Raw genomic sequence first — 21,022 nt, 5'->3', positions numbered from 1 at the left:
TGCCATAATGCATATTCCCTCATCTTCCAGCCACGTTATGAAAAGTCTACACATACACGGTACTGTCAAGGTTCTCCAAGGCCCACCTCTGATAACCACCCACCTTTCTTCTCTAACGTATGTATTTTTTTGTCGTCAAGTGCTAATTCTTAATTATTTTTATTGACTTAAAGCAACAAACTTCAGGAGCTGGCTGCTCAAACAAGGCTTGTTAATTGCTTTAGCACAAATACGACTAATGAAGATCCCCCCTTTTCAGATGTTAGGTCATAAATTCAAAAGTAATAAGCTTTTAGAAAACAATTTTTATTTTAAAATTCATAAAAAGTACTGGAAATATAGGTAAAGCATTTGAAAATGATTTTTCTGGCTTATCTGTTTACTGGCTCAATTCTAGCTCTGTCCTGGTAAAGGCCTCCAGAACCTTCACCTATGATCAAGTCTGGCCTCACAGGGAGGGACTTTTACTGTACTGAAAGGAAGCCAGCTGAAGCCGAGATCTGAAGCGCTCAGCTTCCAGTTCCCGGAAGAAAACATCATCATCATTCTGTGTTATCATGTCCTGCAGCTGTTGAATTTCCTTCTCCATCTTAGATCTCAGCTCCCTCTTCACCTTATGTAATGTCTGAAAAAAGAAGGCATGTCATCCTGCTGTTCACAGCATTTATCCAGGCCCTCATCTATTGTTCCCTCTTCATCTTCCAGCTAATCAAACTCCTCCAAAATTTTTAATAATCTAGCAGCAGCTCTTACAGAGACCTAACTAAAGTTAAAATCATAGGATAAAAATGTCCATAGATGGAGTGCCTTATTAGTCTTCTCTCCATTCCCTTTATGTTTGTTTTCTACTTCCTAAACTGTAAATAAATGTAAATAAAATGTAAATAAATGTGTCACTTAATGATGGAGATATGTTCCAAGAAATGCAGCAAGTGTTTTGTTATTGTGCAAAATGTCAGTGTACTTACACAAACCCAGATGGTACTGTCTACTGCACACCAGGGCTATATGGTATAGCCTATTGCTCCAACCACCAATGTACGAGGTCCCTTGCTGAAGGAAACGTTGCCATGCAGTGCATGACTTTGCTTCTATCTTGTTAATTATTACCTGGGCCTGAGATTTCTCTCTGGCTTTAAGTTCTTGATGTTCCTGTGATATGGCTTCTGCCAGCAATGAAAACTGTTTATAGGAAGAAAAAACCAAATATTATATTTAATGTTTGCAGTCCAAATGTAACATTTCTTAATGTTCATAGGCTTAAAATAATTTTAATGGAAATAGGACAATATACTGTACTATGGTCAAGTATTAGTTGATCTTAAATTTCAATCTTGAAAATGGGGTCCTCTAATCTGTAGAGTGCAAACTTTAGTTAACACAAGGAGGTTTATTGTCAACAGACTAAGCAAATTTTCCACAAGGGCAAGTGGTCAGGACTAAGCACAACAGCGTAATCAAGTGCCAGGAGCCCACCTGGTCCTTATAGTAGTTCTCCATGGAGTCCAGTTCATCCTGGTGGCGTCTCCTTTGTTCATCTCGCTTTTCTTTGGCATAGTTTCTTAGGTCTCGTAATCTTTGCTTTTGAATGTTTAAACCTTCTTCAAACAGTTTCTTAAATATCTGTCATTTAATCGTAAAAATAAAGTCACTGAGGAATATAATCATTTTGGCCAACTAGAGGTATATACTGATTATATTTCACAAAGGTTTTTTTTTTTTTTTTGAAATACTAGTTTTATTCAGATATTTTGACATACCATAAAATTTACCTCCTTTTCTTTGAGACAGGTTATCACTCTGTCACCCAGGCTGGAGTGTAGTGGTGCAGTCACAGCTCACTGCAGCCTTGACCTCCCAGGCTCAAGCAATTCTCCCACCTTGGCTGCCTGAGTAGCTGGGACTACAGGCATGTGCCACCACACCTGGCTAAATTTTTAATTTTTTGGAGAAATGAGGTCTCACTATGTTGCCCAGGCTGGTCCCAAGCAATCCTTGCACCTTAGCTTCCCAAAGTGCTGGGATTACAGGTGTGAGCCACTGAGCCCAGCCTTACCCTTTTAAAGTAAATAACTCAGTATGCCTTATTATACTTAGTTGTGCAACCATCACCACTACAGAACATTTTTACCACCCCAAAAAGAAACCCTATACTGATTAGTGCTCATTCCCCCGTCCCATCCTTAGCCCCTGACAGTCACCAGTCTACTTTCTATCTCCATGGATTTGCGTATTCTGGACACTTCCTAAAAATGGAATCATGTAATTTGTGGCCTTTCATATTTAGTTTCTTTCACTCCGCATGTTTTCAAGGTTCATCTATACTGCAGTATATATGAATTCTTCATTTTTATTGCCAAGTAACATCCTACTGTATGAATAAATGCACACTGTTTATCCATTCATTAACTGATGGGCACTTTGGGTTGTTTCTCCTTTTAGGCTATTACAAGTAAAGCTATGAACATTTGTGTTTTTTGTGTGATTATATAGTTAGGGGTGAAATTGCTGGGTCATAGGGTAGCTCTATATGACCTTTCGGTAACCTTCTGAAGAACTGCTAGATTGTTCTCCAAAGCAGCTGCACCATTTTACATTTTACCATTGTAGTGAACTACAATTACTAAAATATTTTACAGATGAAATTTCTTGCTAGCCTGGGATCTCAAAAGGTTAATCATTTCAGCCTGATAAGGATGACATAGCAAATACCTTGTGGAAAACCTCTCACAGTACAGCTGTTTTGACACTATCCCTGATTTTATGTGGAATACAAGGTCATGTTATCACACCTTAAATTCCTGTCTCTCACAACATGTTCCCAAAACCTCTAAAGTAGTTTTACTGGAGATGTACCTATTATGTGTAAGAGGCAGGGAGGAAGTAAGACTTCACATTAAGATGAGAGAGACAGAGACTGAGAATGGACGGGAATGCACAATGGAGTAAGAAAATGAAGTGCGGCCAAGCAGAACTCAGGGCCAGCACTATAGGACTTCGATTTAGATTTTAGATTCAAATTTGGACAAGACTCACGAACAAAGAAGGTGGTCCTGAAAGGTAACAAAGTTCACCTTCTTAACAGGGCTGGACAGAAAAGCCAGACTTACCATTTCTTCCCGGGTCCTCATTCTCATCATTTTTGCATGCAACTGAACTCTATAATCATCATAATATTTTCGAGCACGAACGATTTGCTGTCGATTTTCTTTTATCTTTGATTGGGTCAACCTTTGCCTACGAATGCAGTCCTTGAAGTCTTGCTAAGAAAGGGAAAGGGGAGGGAAGAGAAGAGTAAGGACAAGAGGAATGCAGACTCCAGCGTTCTCATCTGCCCCACTCCCCATCACGATGTCTTCAAGCAGTATGCCAGGTGTGGGGGGCCAGTGGCCCCAGAAGCCCTTCAGCCTTTGGCAGCTTCATCACCTCAATCTGAAGAGCAGCTCCAACAACCCCCTGCCGCAGCAGAGGGCAGCAGTGATCCCGGGCACTCCTGCGGAACTGAGGGCTCACTTCCCATGCCACCAGGAGGCTGCTAACAAGGCTGGCCCATATGCCAGCTCACAAGGAGTAGGAAAATGGCACATCCAGACTTTCAAGCAGAGCCTGGGCTGCCAGGAGTATTTAATTAGGCAAAAACTAAGGAAATTAGACAATATCTGACAAAGGATTGAAGATGAAATGGGGTCACCTACAGACTCTTATGTAGGTGTTTCAGATATTAGTGTTTTCCCCCCCCATAGGAAAGTACCATCTGCAGTTCCTGAGATCTTTCTGGAACTGTTTAGTATTATAGTTCTCATGACTTATCTCTACTCCACACTCAGGCAAAGATTTTCAAATCTCTTCCTTTGGCAGATTGTTTCTGACCTCCATCCTCTCCCTTCATAATTCTCTAAGTACAATTTCTCATCAAAATTGTAACGGAGGCTGATAAATCCCGGAGCTCTCTACTTGGGACCTGAGGATGGGAGACGGCAAACAGCACTAAGTTCAGCCACTTGGCACCTAGACGGATCCATGGAGGTCCACAGACAGAACTGGATTAAAATCTCAGCTGTGTCCCTTGCTTATCAGTGAGACCCAGAGCAAGTTACTTAATATCTCAAAGTTTCAGGGTTTTCATTTCATAGAAAACATCTCTAATATATTACTATAAAGACTAACTGCAACTGTGTACATAAAGTACCTAGCTCTTCCCCTGCCCATTCTGGGTTTGTTTTATTGTTGTTGAGACAGGGTCTCACTTTGGCACGCAGGCTGGAGTGCAGTGGCAAGATCACAGCTCACTGCAGCCTTGCCCTCCCACGCTTCCCACTTCTGCCTCCCAAGTAGCTGGGACCACAGGCAAATGCCACCATGCCAGGCTCATTTTTTCCATACCCATATATATATTTTTTAAGACAGGGTCCCACTATGTTGCTGAGGCTGGTCTCAAGTGATCCTCTCACCTCAGCCTCCCAAAGTGCTGGGATTACAGGTATGGGCTATCAATTTTGGTTAAAGACCTAAGCAACACTTCCACATGCAGGTGTTAGAGGTGAAGGGTCTGTGGGACTGTTGCCCAGCTAGCACACATAAAGGGAATGAATATAACAAATTCAAAATTATAATATCCAACTTGCTCTTGACATACCAGTCTCTTGTTATGTTCATACTCTTTCCTGACAAGGGTAGTAAGGAGGTCATGCCTTCTTAGGGCTTCTTCTATCTTGAAGGGGGACACGAAATCAAGTAGGTTAATAATGCTGTTCACTCAATTCTCAAGGATAAGCTCTTTTCTCATTTAAATTTCTATGCTTAAGACTGACAGTAACTTACTTCATCTTGCAGTTTCTTCTTTGATCGATTTTCTCTACATGCCTCTTTCTTAAGCTGTTCAACCTGTGCAATTTGCTGTTTCCACATTTTGCTTAGTGTTGGGCCAGAAACATGGAGAAATGGAAACTGCTCCAGCATAAGGGGCAGGAGACTGTGTTCACTTACTTTCACTGCAAGGTAAAAGATGATGTTCTTAATCTGAGACTTGTGGACAAGAACTGTCATCCAACATCCCTGGTAGGTCAAAGCTTATGTAAGTGATGTGGTTTTGATTCTGTAAAGAACAATTCTAAATGTACTTATAATAATTTGCATTCCTCCTCTGATTGGAGTAAGCCAACTACTGATAAGGATAAAAATACGTTCTGACGGATGCCATGCTGGTCCTGGGAAGTCCATCCTAATTGCTCAGCTGCTTCAGTGCCTGCGGGTAGATTCTCTACATATGGTAAAATAGAAGACTCCTCAACCCTCCTGGTAGGCAAGTGCTTAGAAGAAAAGTTTCTGGTCTAAAGGATATAGTAGGAGGGCCAGCAATCTTTGGGGTATAACAGGAAGCCTGGCATTTCTCATGGCTTTGTTTCCTTGTAACAAGACTCTACACTCATTGGCACTGTCAATATACAGGAGGTGGACAGGTCACCTGCTTGCCTTGGAGCATCCCCTTCATTCTACCAACTTCCCAGAAACAGACAAAAAGGCATCCAAAGTGAGTAAGCACAGGAGTGAGGCTAATGGTGGCACAGCAGGTGGCAGTCCTGGCATTCCTTGGGTGCCAATATATAGGCCTCCCTAAGGTACTTCCTTATTGAAGAGTTTTAGCCCTCTACAGAAAACCAGCCACATGGCAGTGGAAAAAAAAAAAAAAAAACTTTCTTCAGCTAACTGGTGGATGTTAGCTTTCAGTGCTGTGTCCCTGGAATGCTGCCCTCGCTTTCAAAGGCTGCCAGTTTTCCATAAAGTACAATTCTGTGGTTCTTACTTGGAACTGCTTTGTTTGGCTTTGGGAGGCCACCTCTTGGACTTTGAGTTGTGGTTTTTCTAGAGTAAATCTTCCAGGGCTGACTACATTCTGGAGTTTCTTTAAGAACAGCTTCTCCTCTGTATATTTTTTCCTTAGAAGCAGATACAAAACAATAAAAATAAAAGGTCTAATAGTTCTTTCATGCATCATCTTAAATATTACATATTGACAAAAATAGCTAACTACTTCCCACCTTACTTCAAATTTGTAAAATCTGGTTAATAATTCACTCACTCTAAACTAAAGGTATCTTTTGGCCTCTGGCATCCCTTGGAATTTGAAAAAGCACTGAATCTTTTTCAAGTTTCAGTCACCATAGTCCCACACCCTAAATACAACCACTATTAATCTTTTTTTTTTTAACCTATTAATGTTTCGATGTACTTTTCTTTTTCCATGTAGATTTAAAAAAATTCTCAAGCAACTATGCAGTATGCTTAGTTGTAACCATACTGTACTTTATATCCTGTTTTGTTCACTGATATTTTAGCATAAGCATTTTCCCCATGATTTCATTTCGTTTCTGTAACCATTCTTTCAAAAGGCAATGAAAACTTCAGTTTTGGGTTTCTTACAACCAGGTCTAGAGCAACTAGGATGTCTCTTACTCTTCTTTAATTTTGTCAGCCTAGACTAGTTTTTAAGACCCTGAACTGCTAAGTCAAATACCCTTATAAAAACTGATGGTAAGTTTTAAGTAGGGGAAAAAAACACTAGTTTTCTTTGGTACCACGTCTTGTCATATTTTAGCAACCTGAATGCCTTATTAAGAAGTAAAAGTCCTGTATCATGACATGAAATCCTGCCTTTTCCTAAAGAGCTCATGATTAAGGCCCTGTTGGCCCCTTCTTCTTTTAAAAAGATCATCTTTGTACTTCCCCCTCATCTGATCAAATGGCATTTATTACAGTGTAGACTTTTACCCACTGTTTCCTCCTCCTTCTCATGTATTCTTAGAGGTCCAATATTCTCTTGAACTTTATGTCTTCTTAGTTCCCTTTCAAATGCTTCAGTAAATGCCTATAGGGGAAAAGGTCATATGATAGTACAGTTGTTAAAAACATATATAACGGGCAGCACCATGGCTTAGTTGGGTAAAGCACGCGTCTAGTAAACAGGAGATCCAGGGTTTGAATCCCAGCGGTGCCTCAACTGAGCATCCAAGCTTAGTCGCATGCAGTGAGGCTGAGCCAGGTGGATCACCTGAGGTCGGGAGTTCAAGACCAGCCTGACCAACATGGAGAAACCCCATCTCTACTAAAAATACAAAATTAGCTGGGCGTGGTGGTGCATGCCTGTAATCTCAGCTACTCAGGAAGCTGAGGCAGGAGAATCGCTTGTACCCGGGAAGCAGAGGTTGAGGTAAGCCGAGATCACACCACTGCACTCCAGCCTGGGCAACAAGAGTGAAACTCCGCCTTGAGGGAAAAAAAAAAAAAAAAAAAAAATCCTGCCACCGCGCCCAGCTAACTTTTTTTTTTGTATTTTAGTAGAGACGGTGTTTCACCGTGATCTCAATCTCCTGACCTTGTGATCTGCCCACCTTGGCCTCCCAAAGGGTTGGGATTACAGGCATGAGCCACCGCGCCCAGCCGCTCATTCACTTTTTAAAAAATTCCTTTCAGACTCTGTATCACAAAATGTATGGGTTTTTTTGTTTTGTTTTTTGAGGCAGAGTCTCACTCTTGCCTAGGCGGGAGTCAGTGGCACAAACTCGGCTCACTGCAACTTCCACTTCCCGAGTTCAAGTGATTCTCCTGCCTCAGCCTCCCGAGTAGCTGGGACTACAGGCGTGCACTGCCATGCCCGGCTAATTTTTGTATTTTTAGTAGAGATGGGGTTTCACCATGTTGGCCGGGCTGGTCTCAAACTCCCGACCTCAGGTGATCCACCTGTCTCAGCCTCCCAATGTGCTGGGCCACTGCACCCGGCTCACAAATCTACATTACTTTAACATATATAATTGGGACATAAAATGAAATTTTACATCACGCATTTTTTCTGTTCTCAAGTTTTTGCAATTATTTTGATACTCTCCTGAGTGGAAGTTACATGCCGAGTTACAAATGAGTGTGAGACGTCTGAATTAGTTTTAGTTTTTCACCATCATAAATCCTACTGCATTATAAAACCTACTACTGTAAACAACTTAAGTGTTCTAAATCCATGCTACATTTCAAAATCCACATTCCATAGGGGAAAGTCTTCCTAGGTAATCATACCAGTCTCGTTGTTGTTGAATCCCAACCACCTCCTCTCATTCCTGTCTTGGGTACTTGATCTCATCTTCTCTGTAACTCAAGTGGCCTGTCACTTTAATCCACCTCAAATTCCCCTCATCTCTGAAGCTCACTCACTCTGAAAATAACAACTCACGCTGATCTCCTCTTTCTTAATCTACTGGAACACCAAGCTATGTCTGGCCAGGTTATTTTTCTTAAGTTTCATGAGTATAATTTTATGCTAATGGGGACATAAGCTATGCCACGTAGCTCTCTATCATCCATTCTGCTCAAGAATATTAAATGCATTTTAAGCCTTAAATCAACAGCATGTTCATGGTAGCATCTGGCTGAGGGGAAATGGTATTGGCTGCTGCTTAATGGTAGTCAAGAGATGGGGAAGCACCTGTGCTCGGAATTGGTGGGTATCTGTTTCTCTTGGTTTGCGCTGCCTTTTTCTCTCCATGTGGAACTGTTTGCATTTGTTAGCTGGAGATGGAGAGAGCGAATGGGATCTGTAGGGTGGCTTTCTATGCATGGAAAGTCCTGCAACAGAGAAAAGACACATAACATTAGTTCCTGATAGCCAGAATGTTATGCTGGAAACCAAAGTTGGTTTTTACTAAATCCAGAGAGACTGATGAGTGAAATGTGCTAAAGGGACTGTCTTCTGTAACTAACTTGTATTGGTATGGTAACATCAAGTAACAGACAAATGCATACGAATGTGTACTGTCTCAAACACTTAGCTTCTACATTCAACTTTGGATATTCAACATGTGGAATGCCTCCTATGCACAAAGGACTATGGAGAGTGCTCTTGGTGATGGGGGAGATGGGAAAAGAGAAAAGGTAAATTATCTGAGCTGCGCATCTGCTATCCTTTTACCTGTCTGGGTCCTGAGGAGGTGGGATGTAAGCATACATATCTATCTTATTATATATGCTTACAGGCAAAGTTAACATGTTAAGCATTGTCTAAGCGGTCCCAATTTTTCCCTACTTAGCAATCTAGCCCTCCTAATTGCACACTGCCAAAGAGATCTAACAAACCATTTCTTTCTACAAACCTTTTTATCCCATTGTCTATAGGTGTGTCTGGGCATCTGCTAGCTGTGAAGAGGGTGACTCCAGTGGGAAAAGCACTTCAAGAGAGCCTTAAGACCAAGGAAGCTAGTTTTGGTACCTTTATAAATAAATTTTCCCTGAGCTTGTTATTTTTTTCACATGCTTTTAATTCAAATCTTTCACATTTCAAATTCTAAGATGTATTTTTAAAAACTGACTTGCATAATCTATTTTGAATGATAGCTGCTCATGATGCATGATGTATTCTTCTCCAGAAACTGAAGACGCACCTGAAATAATATTTTAATTTATAACCTGTTTTCACAACAGGATACCATGTGTATGTACATAATAAGGGAAAGGAAGAGGTTCCTGGATGAGGGTGCCTAGAAATTGGCTGAGTCCTTTTAAAGGGAAGAGAGATGAAACAATCAAGAGAAGGAAAGAGCATTCTTGAAGGAGTAAAAAACAACTGAAAAAGTTAAGGAAGTTGGGTCAGAAAAAGGCTATTTCTGAAGAAACAATGGATGACCAAAGTAGATAAAACTAAATATAAAATACGCAGGATTTTAGTTGGTGGAAGACAGGATAATTGGATTTGAACAATGGCATATCAAACAGTAGGAAGTGTCTGCAAAGACGTGGCAAACCAGAAACTGCTGGTATGAGTATAAAGCAGTGCAATCACTTTGGTGGGCAAGCTGGCAGTGGTGAAGAAATGTAGGCCTTACGATCCAGCAATCCTACTAGATGGAGATATCACAGAAACTCTTGCACATATTCTAGGCTGTTCATTGCAGATTTTTTATAGTAATGAAAACTGGAAACAATCAACATGTCCAGCAATAGGGGAAATATATAGTGCTATATATATATATATATATACCCACACAAAAGTGACACACTGTAAGAACTCAGTTACACTGCAGTTAAAATGAATGAGCTGGATCTGTAAGTATCAACAGCAATAGATTTCTAAGACAATGTCAGAAAAAAATGCAAGTTGCAGAATAATATATACAGTATGTAAATTTCTAAACGACATAAAACAATAGTATGTTTAGACAAGTAATGTAAGAGCTGTTAAAGTATAAAAACAAGGATCAGAAGAAAAGATGCCAACTTTAAGATAGTGGTTGCACTGAGGGTGGGGAAAAGAGATCTGTGGGGAGAGCAGAGGGGGTTTCTACTGTTTTATTTCTTAAGCACAAAGGGGCTAAAGCAAATATAACTGTTAACACCTGCTACTTCTAGCCGGGGAAGATCCAGGTGTTTGATATTACTTCTGATCCTTTTATATATTTCTCAACTATTTAAAATTAGAATCTAAGTTATTAAGAACAGATGGAACTGCCTAAGTAGTTCACATGGCTGTCCCCCTTTCTCAGTCTCTCTGGGGTAAGTACCTGGCCTTGTCTTCTTTGGCCCATACTCCACGATGCCATCACTGTGCTGAGACAGTGTCTCCTCAGTTCCATCCTCTACCTCTTCATTTCCAGTATCTTCTTCTTTATGGTCAGTCTTTTCTTTAATCCGATCACCCAGGGCACTTTTTAACATCTATTGAAAAAACTTTTTTCAACATCTTTCACTGACTTCACCAGAATGTAAATTCGCAGGAGTAGGCAGACCTTTAAAAAAGCTTCCTTTGACAGTCACTAATAACAAGTTTTCAGACGCTTATGCATGTTTAATTATTTACTTTTGAGACAGGATCCCGTTCTGTCACCCAGGCTGGAGTGCAGTGGTGCTAGCTGGGCTCACTGCAACCTCCGCCTGCTGGGTTCAAGTGATCCCCCATCTCAGCCACTTGAGTAGCTGGGATTACAGGCATATGCCACCAAGCCCAGCTAATTTTTTACTTTTTGTAGAGATAGGGTTTCACCATGTTGCCCGGGCTGGTCTCAAACTCCTGGGCTTAAGCGATCTGCCTGCCTCAGCCTCTCAAAGTGCTGGAATTACAGGTGTGAGCCACCGCACCTGGCATACATGTTTAGTTTTAAAAAGGTGTAGATCAGTGCTATGGATCACCAAGTTTCAATAAACTTTTGACTAAGTCACATAGGGATTTAAAACATTCATTCAATGATACCTTAAAACTGTAATATTGTATTTTGTGAGAATCAGTGATCCATCCAATTTCATACCAGACCTGTCTTTTGCAGCAAAGGGGAACTATATAGATATATCTAAAGAAAAATGGCTTAACACAATCATTTATGTTAAATGATTTAGTTTTCATCAAAATTCAGTAAAATTTGGATAAATCTGCACTAACTTTAGTTAGATCATGAACGGCTGAGAGATCACTTCCTGTTCCGTCTGCTTGATTTACAGAACATTTTCACAGTAACTATTAATAAGACACAACTATATTTCTAATACCTCACTTTCAACTGAGAGATTATTTAAATGTTCACTTAAGCCATGGGAATCTCAATATAGATGAAAAAACAAGACTTGCCCAATCTAGTTCAGAGAGCCGCTGAGAGAGTTTCTCTGACACATCATGTAATTCTTGTTCTGTTAATCTCTTTCTTGGCTTCTGGGGAAAAGGTGAACTGCAGGATGAGGCTGTAGCTCTGTTTTCATTTCTGTAATTAAGTGACCATCTGACAGTTAAAATAGCTAGGTGTCTATTATTTAGTTTAAAATAACTGTAATACATACTTTAACAAATATTTCATTCTGGTCTTCACAGCTAAATTTGGAGATTATGCCCCTGCATTTTCAAATTTCTTTGCAAATAGACTGTAAACACTTAAGTCTGCAGTAATGTTACCTTTTTCCTTTGGGAGGCTTCCTTGTCCTAGGCCCCTGGACCTGAGCTGGGTACACTTCCTCTTTGCTGTCTTTCAGCAACTTGGAAGTTAAGAAAACTCTGTCATCTAGATCCTAGTAAAAACAGAAAAAAAGTTGATTTGAAAAAGCTACAAATAAGAAACATGAACTTTCTGGGGGTGAGGAAGGGAGGAACTGTGGCACAAAGCTACGTGCCTTCAACCTCCGTTTTAAAGTGCATTTGTCAAAAGACCCTATTGACACTCAATGCACCAAAGAACTGGAGCAATGTCTAGAAATCTGGGCTCAGAGAAAAAGTGTGGCTCAGGATGCCATTCAAATAAAAAGACAGGCCAGGTGTTCTCTAAATAAGAAATGTCAGGGATTACCACTATGCCTGGGCAACAAAAAAATTACCACTAGTACAGAGTATTCAAGTGGTTATCTTTTGTATTGACGTCAATAAAGGCTGTCCAAAATTGAAACAGTTAAAACAAAGACAATACCTCCCAAAATATGAATATAAACCCTTAACATTTTAAATTTTTTTTGAGTTTTGTTCTGTTGCCTAGGCTGGAGTGCAAAGGCTCGATCCGCCTCCCAGGTTCAAGTGATTCTCCTGCCTCAGCCTCCCTAGTAGCTGGAATTACAGGCATGTGCCACAACACCCGGCTAATTTTTTTTTTACTTTTAGTAAAGACAGTGTTTCGCATATTGGCCAGGCTGGTCTCGAACTCCCGACCTCAGGTGATCCACCTGCCTCAGCCTTCCAAAGTGCTGGGATTACATGCATGAGCTACCGTGTCCAGCTAAATTTATTTCTTAGTCTTAGAGATCATCTTTTAGAAGATACTTCTTGTGATGAAGAAACATTTATTTAATGTTTTTTTGGTTTGTTTGTTTTTGAGATGGAGTCTCACTCTGTCACCCAGGCTGGAGTGCAGTGGTGCGATCTCGGCTCGCTGCAACCTCCACCTCCTGGGTTCAAGCGATTCTCCTGCCTCAGCCTCCACAGTAGCTGGCATTACAGGCGCCGGCCACTGTGCTTGGCTAATTTTTGTATTTTCAGTAGAGATAGGGTTTCACCATCTTGGCCAGGCTGGTCTTGAACTCCTGACCTCGTGATCCACCCACCTCAGCCTCCCAAAGTGCTGGGATTACAGGCGTGAGCCACTGCACCTGGCCACTTATTTAATGTTTAATGATATCTTTAATTTCACTTCATTATCTTTTTCTATTAGACTAAAATTAAATACCTTTTAGTAGGCCGGGTGTGGTGGTTCATGCCTATAATCTCAGCACTCTGGGAGGCACAGGCAGGCGGATGAGGCCAGGAGTTTGAGACCAGCCTGGCCAACATGGCAAAACCCTGTCTCTACTAAAAAAAAAAAAAAAAAAAAAAATCAGCCAGGTGTGGTGGCATATGCGCCTGTAGTCCCAGCTACTCGGGAGGCTGAGGCAGGAGAATTGCTTGAACCTGGGAAGTAGAGGTTGCAGTGGGTGCAGATTACACCACTACACTCCAGCCTGGGCGACAGAGCAACACTCTGTCTCAAAAAAAAATAAAACAAACAACATAATCTTATTTTTATGAAACTTTTAAAATAAAGTCTTTCTAGCTTAATTATTTCAAAATAAATACTCCTATTTAACTGCCACCCAGGTCAAGAAACAGAATATTACCAGCTCAGAACCATCTCCAAAACTCCCACTATGATTCTCCGAAAAGTAAACATTATCTTATGACTCCATTTTAACCCATCTTTTTATCCACTCTACTTTTTAGATGCATAGAATGTTGAGAATGTGGTCACCTAATGTTAACAATGCTTATTTCATCTCTGTACTTTTAATGCATTGCTTGAATGTTTAAATAATGAGAACATATCACTGTTTATATATCTACCTTGTGTATATACCTGCCTGTTGTTTTCTTATTTAATTTTTTTCTTTTTGAGACAGCGTCTTGCTCTGCTGCCCAGGCTAGAATGCAGTGGTGTGGTCACAGCTCACTGCAGTTCCTGGGCTCAAGGAATTCCTGCCTCAGCCTACCAAGTAGCTAAGATCACAGGCATGCACCACCACTCCAGGCTAATTTTCTATTTTTAGTAGAGACAAGGTCTCACTATGTTTCCCAGGATGGTCGTCTCAAACTCTGGTGCTCACGTGAGCCTCCCAAAGTGCTGGGATTACGGGTGTGAGCCACCGAACCCAGTCCTGTTCTTTTTAAAAAGATAGGGACAGGATGACTAAATAAAAAGGGTTTTCTTTCTTTCTTTGAGATGAAGTCTCACTCTGTCACCCTGGCTGGAGTGCAGTGGCACGATCTCAGCTCACTGCAATTGAAGCAAATAAGCCAGTATGGTATGAACAGTGGTTCATGCTGGATAATGGGAATATGCATGGATGGTTATTTTCTTTTCCACTCTGTGTTTTCTAAATTTGAAATTATTAAATTATGGACACAATATGGACTCTGAAGCCAGAATGCCCAAGTTCAAATTCTGACTCTGTAACTGCTGTGTAACCTTACCCTGTCTATATCAGCTTCCCCACAATAAATATCGTAGCTACTCCAGAGTTGTTATGGGCAGTAAATTATTCAACACCCCTGAAGTATCCAGAACTGCGCCTGCCACAAAATAAACATTCACTGTGTGTTGGCTCTTATTATTTCCCTTTATATACATTCATCTTTCTCCTATCTTCCTAGAACAAGAATGTGCAGGTGTATACAGAGGCAAATTTTAAGGAGTACAATGCTTTGACTAGTGCAATATGCTTGACAATTCTAGCAGAGACTTCTTTAAATATAGGGGCTTCCCTGACAAAGAATAAAGACTTCACCAATACCCACACACACACACGGGCTTCTAATCAATTACCAACACAGAGACACACATACACGTGTACTTCTAGCCAACTGAAAGTAAGCTTTTCCACTTACCCCAGAAAATTCCATATGCTCTTGAGTAGAATTTACAGCTGGGGGGCAGTGACTTGAATGCAAGTATTCTTTTCCTATGGGGCAGGGTGCTCGAGGCTCTGAAGGGTGGTAGGGTGGATGTAAAGGAATAGCTGCTCGGATAGGCTCCCCTAGCTTCCTTGCATTTGGAATCCTACTCACAGAAAGGGTTTCTGCTAGTAAGACAAATTAAAGTGGATATTACGATGCAATTCTAAGAAATAAACCATTTTATATAAATACATACATACGTATATAAACATGTTCAAACACATTAGAAATATTTTTTAAACTTAAGACAAAGAACATAAAAAAATAATTAAACCAGAGACGTAGCCTCAGCACACAGGGATCTAACTAAATTAGAATGTAATTTTCTTTTGTAATTGCTTTAGTTTTAAAAGAAGTAGAGAGGAGGTCTCACTATGTTGTCCAGGCTGGTCTCGAACTCCTGGGCTCAAGTGATCCTCCTGCCTCAGACTCCCAAAGTGCTGATATTACAAGTGTGAGCTACCATGCCTGACCCCGGATGTAATTTTAATGTTATTATCATAAAACTGTTTCCTGAAAGTTACTTTAAAATAATAAAAAACTGGAAGCAACTTAAGCGGCTTGAAGAATGTTATGTTATGTGAATTATGGTTCATTCACATGTTACAAAACTCGTTAGGCAGTAATATTTTTATGTATTACTACCACATGAAAATCCTGGAGATGATAATAAGAAACAAGAATGATTTTTCCAGGCCAGGTGCGGTAGCTCACGCTTGTAATCCCAGCACTTTGGGAGGCTGAGGCAGGCAGAACACAGGGTCAAGAGTTCGAGACCAGTCTGGCCAACATGGCGAAACCCCGTCTCTACTAAAAATACAAAAATTAGCCGGGCGTGGTGGCAAGCGCCTATAATCCCAGCTACTCGGGAGGCTGAGACAGGGGAATCCCTTGAACCCAGGAGGCGGAGGTTGCAGTGAGCCGAGATCGTACCACTGCACTCCAGCCTGGGCAAGAGAGTTAGACTCTGTCTCAAAACAAAACAAAAAAAAGAATGTTTTTCCAGTTACTATACTTTGTTATTTACCAATAATATGAAGACCACCAATAGATGTACTAATGTATCAGAGACTCTGTCTCATGTAAAAAAAAAAAAAGAAAGAAAAGGTGAGTGTCGAGAATTTAGATAATAAAATAGTGGATGCAAAAATATACAACCAAAGACCATCTTAAGCAGAATTCAGAGATCATAATAAATAGCAAACATTTACAAGTAAGATCATGTAAGACCAAAAAGGATCTCATATGCAGCAATAAAAGTAAAAAGGTCAATAGCAACAACAACTGCCCCAAGAATGATTATCAGCAGTAAAGAACTAACATCCATTACAACTCACTGTCTTCAACAAAGGATGTCCTATTTTTGGACAAAACACTAGGAGAGTACAACACATCTTCACGTGATTTAAAACTTGGTGAGGCTGAGGTTTTTTTAGACAGCATTTCATTAGGACATTGAGCACCTAGGAAATAAAATATTAAAGGTAAAATGTTTAACTATCAAAATAGTTTACTGAACATTATACTAAAAGCCAAGAGTTTTGTATTCAGGAAATAGAAATATTAAATAATGCTGAAAGAAGTAATGTTGGTCCAATTGCTCAAAATACCAATTGTTAATATTTTTTTCAGACCAGAGTTTCCCTCTTGTCGCCAGGCTGGAGTGCAATGGCACCATCTCGGCACACTGCAACCTCCGCCTTCCAGGTTCAAGCAATTCTCCTGCCTCAGCCTCCGGAGTAGCTGGGACTACAGGCACCTGCTACCATGCCTGCCTATTTTTTTGTATTGTTACTAGTGATAGGGTTTCACTATGTTGGCCAGGCTGGTCTCGAACTCCTGACCTCAGGTGATCCGCCCGCCTCAGCCTCCCAAAGTACTGGGATTACAGGCATGAGCCACTGTGACCGGCCATAATATCAATTATTTTTAATTGCTATCAGAAAGATGCCCTTTTGTAGTCCAGAAACATTTATGCAATTTAAAAGCAAAGTTTTATATAATGTTTTATTATTTTGCTTTACAAAAATAGGTGCCAGGGTTATGGAAATGCTGGCTGTTTTATGGGCACGTCTTGGTATGAACAGATACCAGTTAGGGTCTTAGCTAGTACCACAAACAATGACTCATGGTCCAGGCCAGGCGCAGTGGCTCACACCTGTAATCTCAGTACTTTGGGAGGCCAAGGCAGGCAGATCACTTGAGGTTAGAAGTTCAAGACCAGCCCAGCCAACAAGGCGAAACCCCATCTCTACTAAAAATACAAAAATCAGTCAGGCATGTGGCACATACTTGTAATCCCAGCTGCTTGGGAGGCTGAGGCAGAGGTTGCAGTGGGCCGAGACTGCACCACCGCACTCCACCCTGGGTGACAGAGCAAGACTCGGTGTCAAAAAAAAGACTATGGTCCATATATTGAAGCCTAAATTAGATGCCTGTGAATGTATATGATAGCCATCACTTTAAATCTAAATATGAAAGGAAGCTGCCATAAGTCCTTTTATCACATCAAACCCAAACACCTTGGCCAGGCATCTCTCTCAATCTTTTTTCCTTTGCCTTAACTGCATTATTCTTAAACACAATTCCCCTCTCTACGTATAATGTTAAAATAAGTAATTCATTTTACAGTAACATCTTTTTTACACAGCACTTGACATCACAGAACCTGCTTCTGCAATCACCATCCCTTCCATTCCCAGTCAATCCATCTGATTCTCTTCCTTCAAGAAGCATTCTTACAATATCCACGCTTGACTCTGGTCCTTCTGTTACTGTGCCTATCCCAATGGCAAGCATAGCTTTTTGGTCTACTGGAGGGTGAGTTTGCCAGGAACCAAAAGGAAGGGAGAATATTCCAAGACTTATGGTCCATATACCGGTTTAGTAATTTATGAAGCCAAGGTGGGCAGGATGGAGTAGGATGATTGGAGGAGGGAAAGGTTGGAGGCTCAAAATTGGGGCTTGAAAGATATCCAGGTCTACTGTGTGCAAGCAATAGGCTATTGGAAACCTTGCCTGAAGCCTAGAAAAAAAACTGCCACTGCGTGTACGAACTTCTTGGTTGAAACAATGAAAAAAGTGAATCAACCACCAGTTCAGGAAACTACAATTAAGGAATACCCTGAAAGCGTGACCAGACTATAAGATGTATCCATAATTCTCTTCCTAGGCTATCAGGAACCACAAATTGCCTGATAACCTTGCATACACTTACTTGCCTCGGACTTATCTGCCCATATGCCTGTGACTTCAGATAAGTGTTCATATTTAATAGGTAGTGGGATATTTGGAATTTCAAATCCCATGCTCAGTTAGGGCTCTCTCTATTCTTCTCAATTTTAAACACTCCTACATACCATTTACATTTTTATAGTTGTATGTTGAATAATAACTGATACTCAAGGTTTAACTACTCACCATTACTTCTTAGAGAAAAGGTGTGCGCTGTGTCTCCAAGTCTAATGATTTCACCAGTGGATTCTGCTTCATCTCCATCCCAAGAGGGGCCCAACGTCTCAGAAGACAAGGAGCATCTGAAAAAGTTCCCTCCTTCACTCAGGGCCCAGTCTGACCAGAGGGCCCTTCCCCTGAGGACCTGGACAGCTGCTGGGTGCAGAAAAAGGAAAAGACTCTGCCTTTTGCTGCTTAGCATGTCTTGCTGCTTATGTTTTGTTTTGACTGACACATGAATGATGGAAATAGCTGTATATAAAGTGTCAATGATTAAATATATAGAAGAACAGCAAATACTGGTGACTCTAGGGTGCGGGAGTGAAGGGGGTGGGATGCTAATTTTGCATTAAATATCCTTCAATTGTTTCACTTTTGCGCTTATTTTATTATTTTAAAAATCTTATGGAAAGTTCATCAGGCCGGGTGTGGTGGCTCACACCTGTAATCCCAGCACTTTGGGAGGCAGGCATAGGTGGATCGCCTGAGGTCAGGAGTTCACGACCAGCCTGGCCAACATAGTGAAACCCCACCTCTACTAAAAATACAAAAAATTAGCTGGACGTGGCGGTAGGCGCCAGTAATCCCAGCTACTCTGGAGACTGAGGCAGGAAACTGCTTGAACCTGGGAGGCAGAGGTTGCAGTGAGCCAAGACTGCACCACTGCACTCCAGCCTGGGCAACTAGAGCGAAACTCTGTCTCAAAAAAAAAGAAAAGAAAAGATGTTCATCTTATGATGGTCTCCTTTGAGACATGTTTTTTACAATGTACGAGACCTAAAAAAGAAGGCATTGCCTGTGCTCTTCGAACCATGACAAACTCTATTTAAAAAAAAAAAAATGAGTATCAGTTATTTAAAAGAAAGACATAGCATTATGTTCAACCTCTAATTAACAAGAAGTGCAATCAAACCTGTCATGACAATATATTTTTGTCTATGAAATAAGCACAAGCTTAAAAATTGTGAAAATGATCAATGATATTGGCTCATGAGGGTCCTGTAACCCAGCATTTCTATACTGTTGGTAAATGTACAGTCATGGCCTTTTTGGAAAACAATCTGGCAACTTGTTATTAGTCTTAAAACATCTATACTGTTTTACTCTGAATCTAGCCTCAAAATATAAGGAGAAAAAAGGAATAAACATTAAGTATCACGTTTTTGATAATATTTTTAAAAACCCTGTACTTCAGAAGAATGGTTTAGTAATTTATGACGTATCCACACGAATGATGTTATACAGTGATTAAAAATTATTATACAGAATTTAGACTGCACGCGATGGCTCACGCCTGTAATCCCAGCACTTTGGGAGGCTGAGACAGGCGGATCACGAGGTCAGGAGATCGAGACCATCCTGGCTGACACGGTGAAACCCCGTCTCTATTAAAAATACAAAAAAACTAGCCAGGCGTAGTGGCAGATGCCTGTAGTCCCAGCTACTCGCAAGGCTGAGGCAGGAGAATGGCATGAATCCGGGAGGCAGAGGTTGCAGTGAGCCGAGATCACACCACTGCACTCCAGCCTGGGCGACTGAGCAAGACTCTCTCAAAAAAAAAAAAAAAAAAAAAAAAGAATTTAACAACTTGAGGCCAGGCGCAGCGGCTCATGCCTGTAATCCCACTTTGGGAGACAGAGGCGGGCGCATCACTTGAGGTCAGGCGTTCAAGACCGGCCTTGCCAACATGGTGAAACCTCGTCTTTACTAAAGATACAAACATTAGCCAGCTGTGGCAGCATGTGCCTGTAGTCCCAGCTACTCAGGAGGCTGAGGCACAAGAATCACTTGAAACTGGGAGGCAGATGTTGCAGTGAGCTGAGATCGCGCCACAGCACACTCCAGCCTGTGTGACACAGCAAGACTCTGTCTCAAAAAAAAAAAAAAAGAATTTAACAATTTGAGAACACTTAATGTGAAGTTTAAAAATGCAGGAAACGAGCCTGGTGAGGTGGGTCATGCCTATAATCCCAGCACTTTGGGAGGCTGCAGCAGGAGGATTGCTTGAGGCCAGGAATTCAAGACCAGCCTGGTCAACATAGCAAGACGCCATTTTTGTTTTAAAAAAAAAATGAGAAAAATTAGCCAGGTGTGGTGGTGCACACCTGTGGTCCCAGCTACGTGGGCTTAAGCCCAGGAGTTCAAGGCTACAGTGAACTCTGACCACGCCACTGTACTCCACCCTGGGTGTCAGAGCAAGACTCTGTCTCTTTATTAAAAAAGCAGGGGTGAGGGGCAGGCAACAAAATTATATAGACATACGACTAAATCCAAAAAAGAAAAAAACATAGTAAAAACGACTAAAAAATTTAACAAAATGTCAACAGCAGTTATTTAGTTCGGAATAGATTTTTTTTTCCTGCTTTTTCTATTTTGCAAGTTTTTTGCAAAGATGATGACCTACTTTGACGATTAAGAGAAAAACAGGGCCCGGGTGCAGTGGCTCACGCCTGTAATCCCAACACCTTGGGAGGCCAAAGCAGGTGGATCACCTGAGGTCAGGAGTTCAAGACCAGCCTGACCAACATGGTGAAACCCCAACTCTACTAAAAACATAAAAATTAGCCAGGCATAGTGGCGCATGCCTGTAGTCCCAGCTACTCAGGAGGCTAAGGCAGGAGAATCGCTTGAACCTGG

The 21,022-nt window shown here is 41.1% G+C and overlaps 1 protein-coding gene across 1 annotated transcript in view; it reads right to left on the bottom strand.

Moving 5' to 3' along the window:
* Positions 1-285: 285 nt before the first annotated feature.
* The window catches only part of CEP95 (centrosomal protein 95kDa), a 29,994-nt gene continuing 9,257 nt past the window's right edge, over positions 286-21,022 (bottom strand). The window contains exons 6-20 of the mRNA XM_011997117.1: positions 18,353-18,468; positions 16,270-16,395; positions 14,864-15,057; positions 11,918-12,030; positions 11,600-11,729; positions 10,542-10,695; positions 8,474-8,613; positions 6,773-6,865; positions 5,804-5,936; positions 4,822-4,991; positions 4,637-4,711; positions 3,111-3,263; positions 1,477-1,623; positions 1,111-1,182; positions 286-625 (exon numbers count right to left, since the gene is read on the bottom strand). Coding sequence (XP_011852507.1) covers positions 449-625; positions 1,111-1,182; positions 1,477-1,623; positions 3,111-3,263; positions 4,637-4,711; positions 4,822-4,991; positions 5,804-5,936; positions 6,773-6,865; positions 8,474-8,613; positions 10,542-10,695; positions 11,600-11,729; positions 11,918-12,030; positions 14,864-15,057; positions 16,270-16,395; positions 18,353-18,468 — 1,993 coding nt within the window. The 3' untranslated portion in view covers positions 286-448. The remainder of the gene's footprint in view (positions 626-1,110; positions 1,183-1,476; positions 1,624-3,110; positions 3,264-4,636; positions 4,712-4,821; positions 4,992-5,803; positions 5,937-6,772; positions 6,866-8,473; positions 8,614-10,541; positions 10,696-11,599; positions 11,730-11,917; positions 12,031-14,863; positions 15,058-16,269; positions 16,396-18,352; positions 18,469-21,022) is intronic.

Source organism: Mandrillus leucophaeus, unplaced genomic scaffold (genome assembly GCF_000951045.1).
Source record: "Mandrillus leucophaeus isolate KB7577 unplaced genomic scaffold, Mleu.le_1.0 Scaffold530, whole genome shotgun sequence".
NCBI classification, from domain to species: domain Eukaryota; kingdom Metazoa; phylum Chordata; class Mammalia; order Primates; family Cercopithecidae; genus Mandrillus; species Mandrillus leucophaeus.
This window is presented reverse-complemented; position numbering and strand designations above follow the sequence as displayed.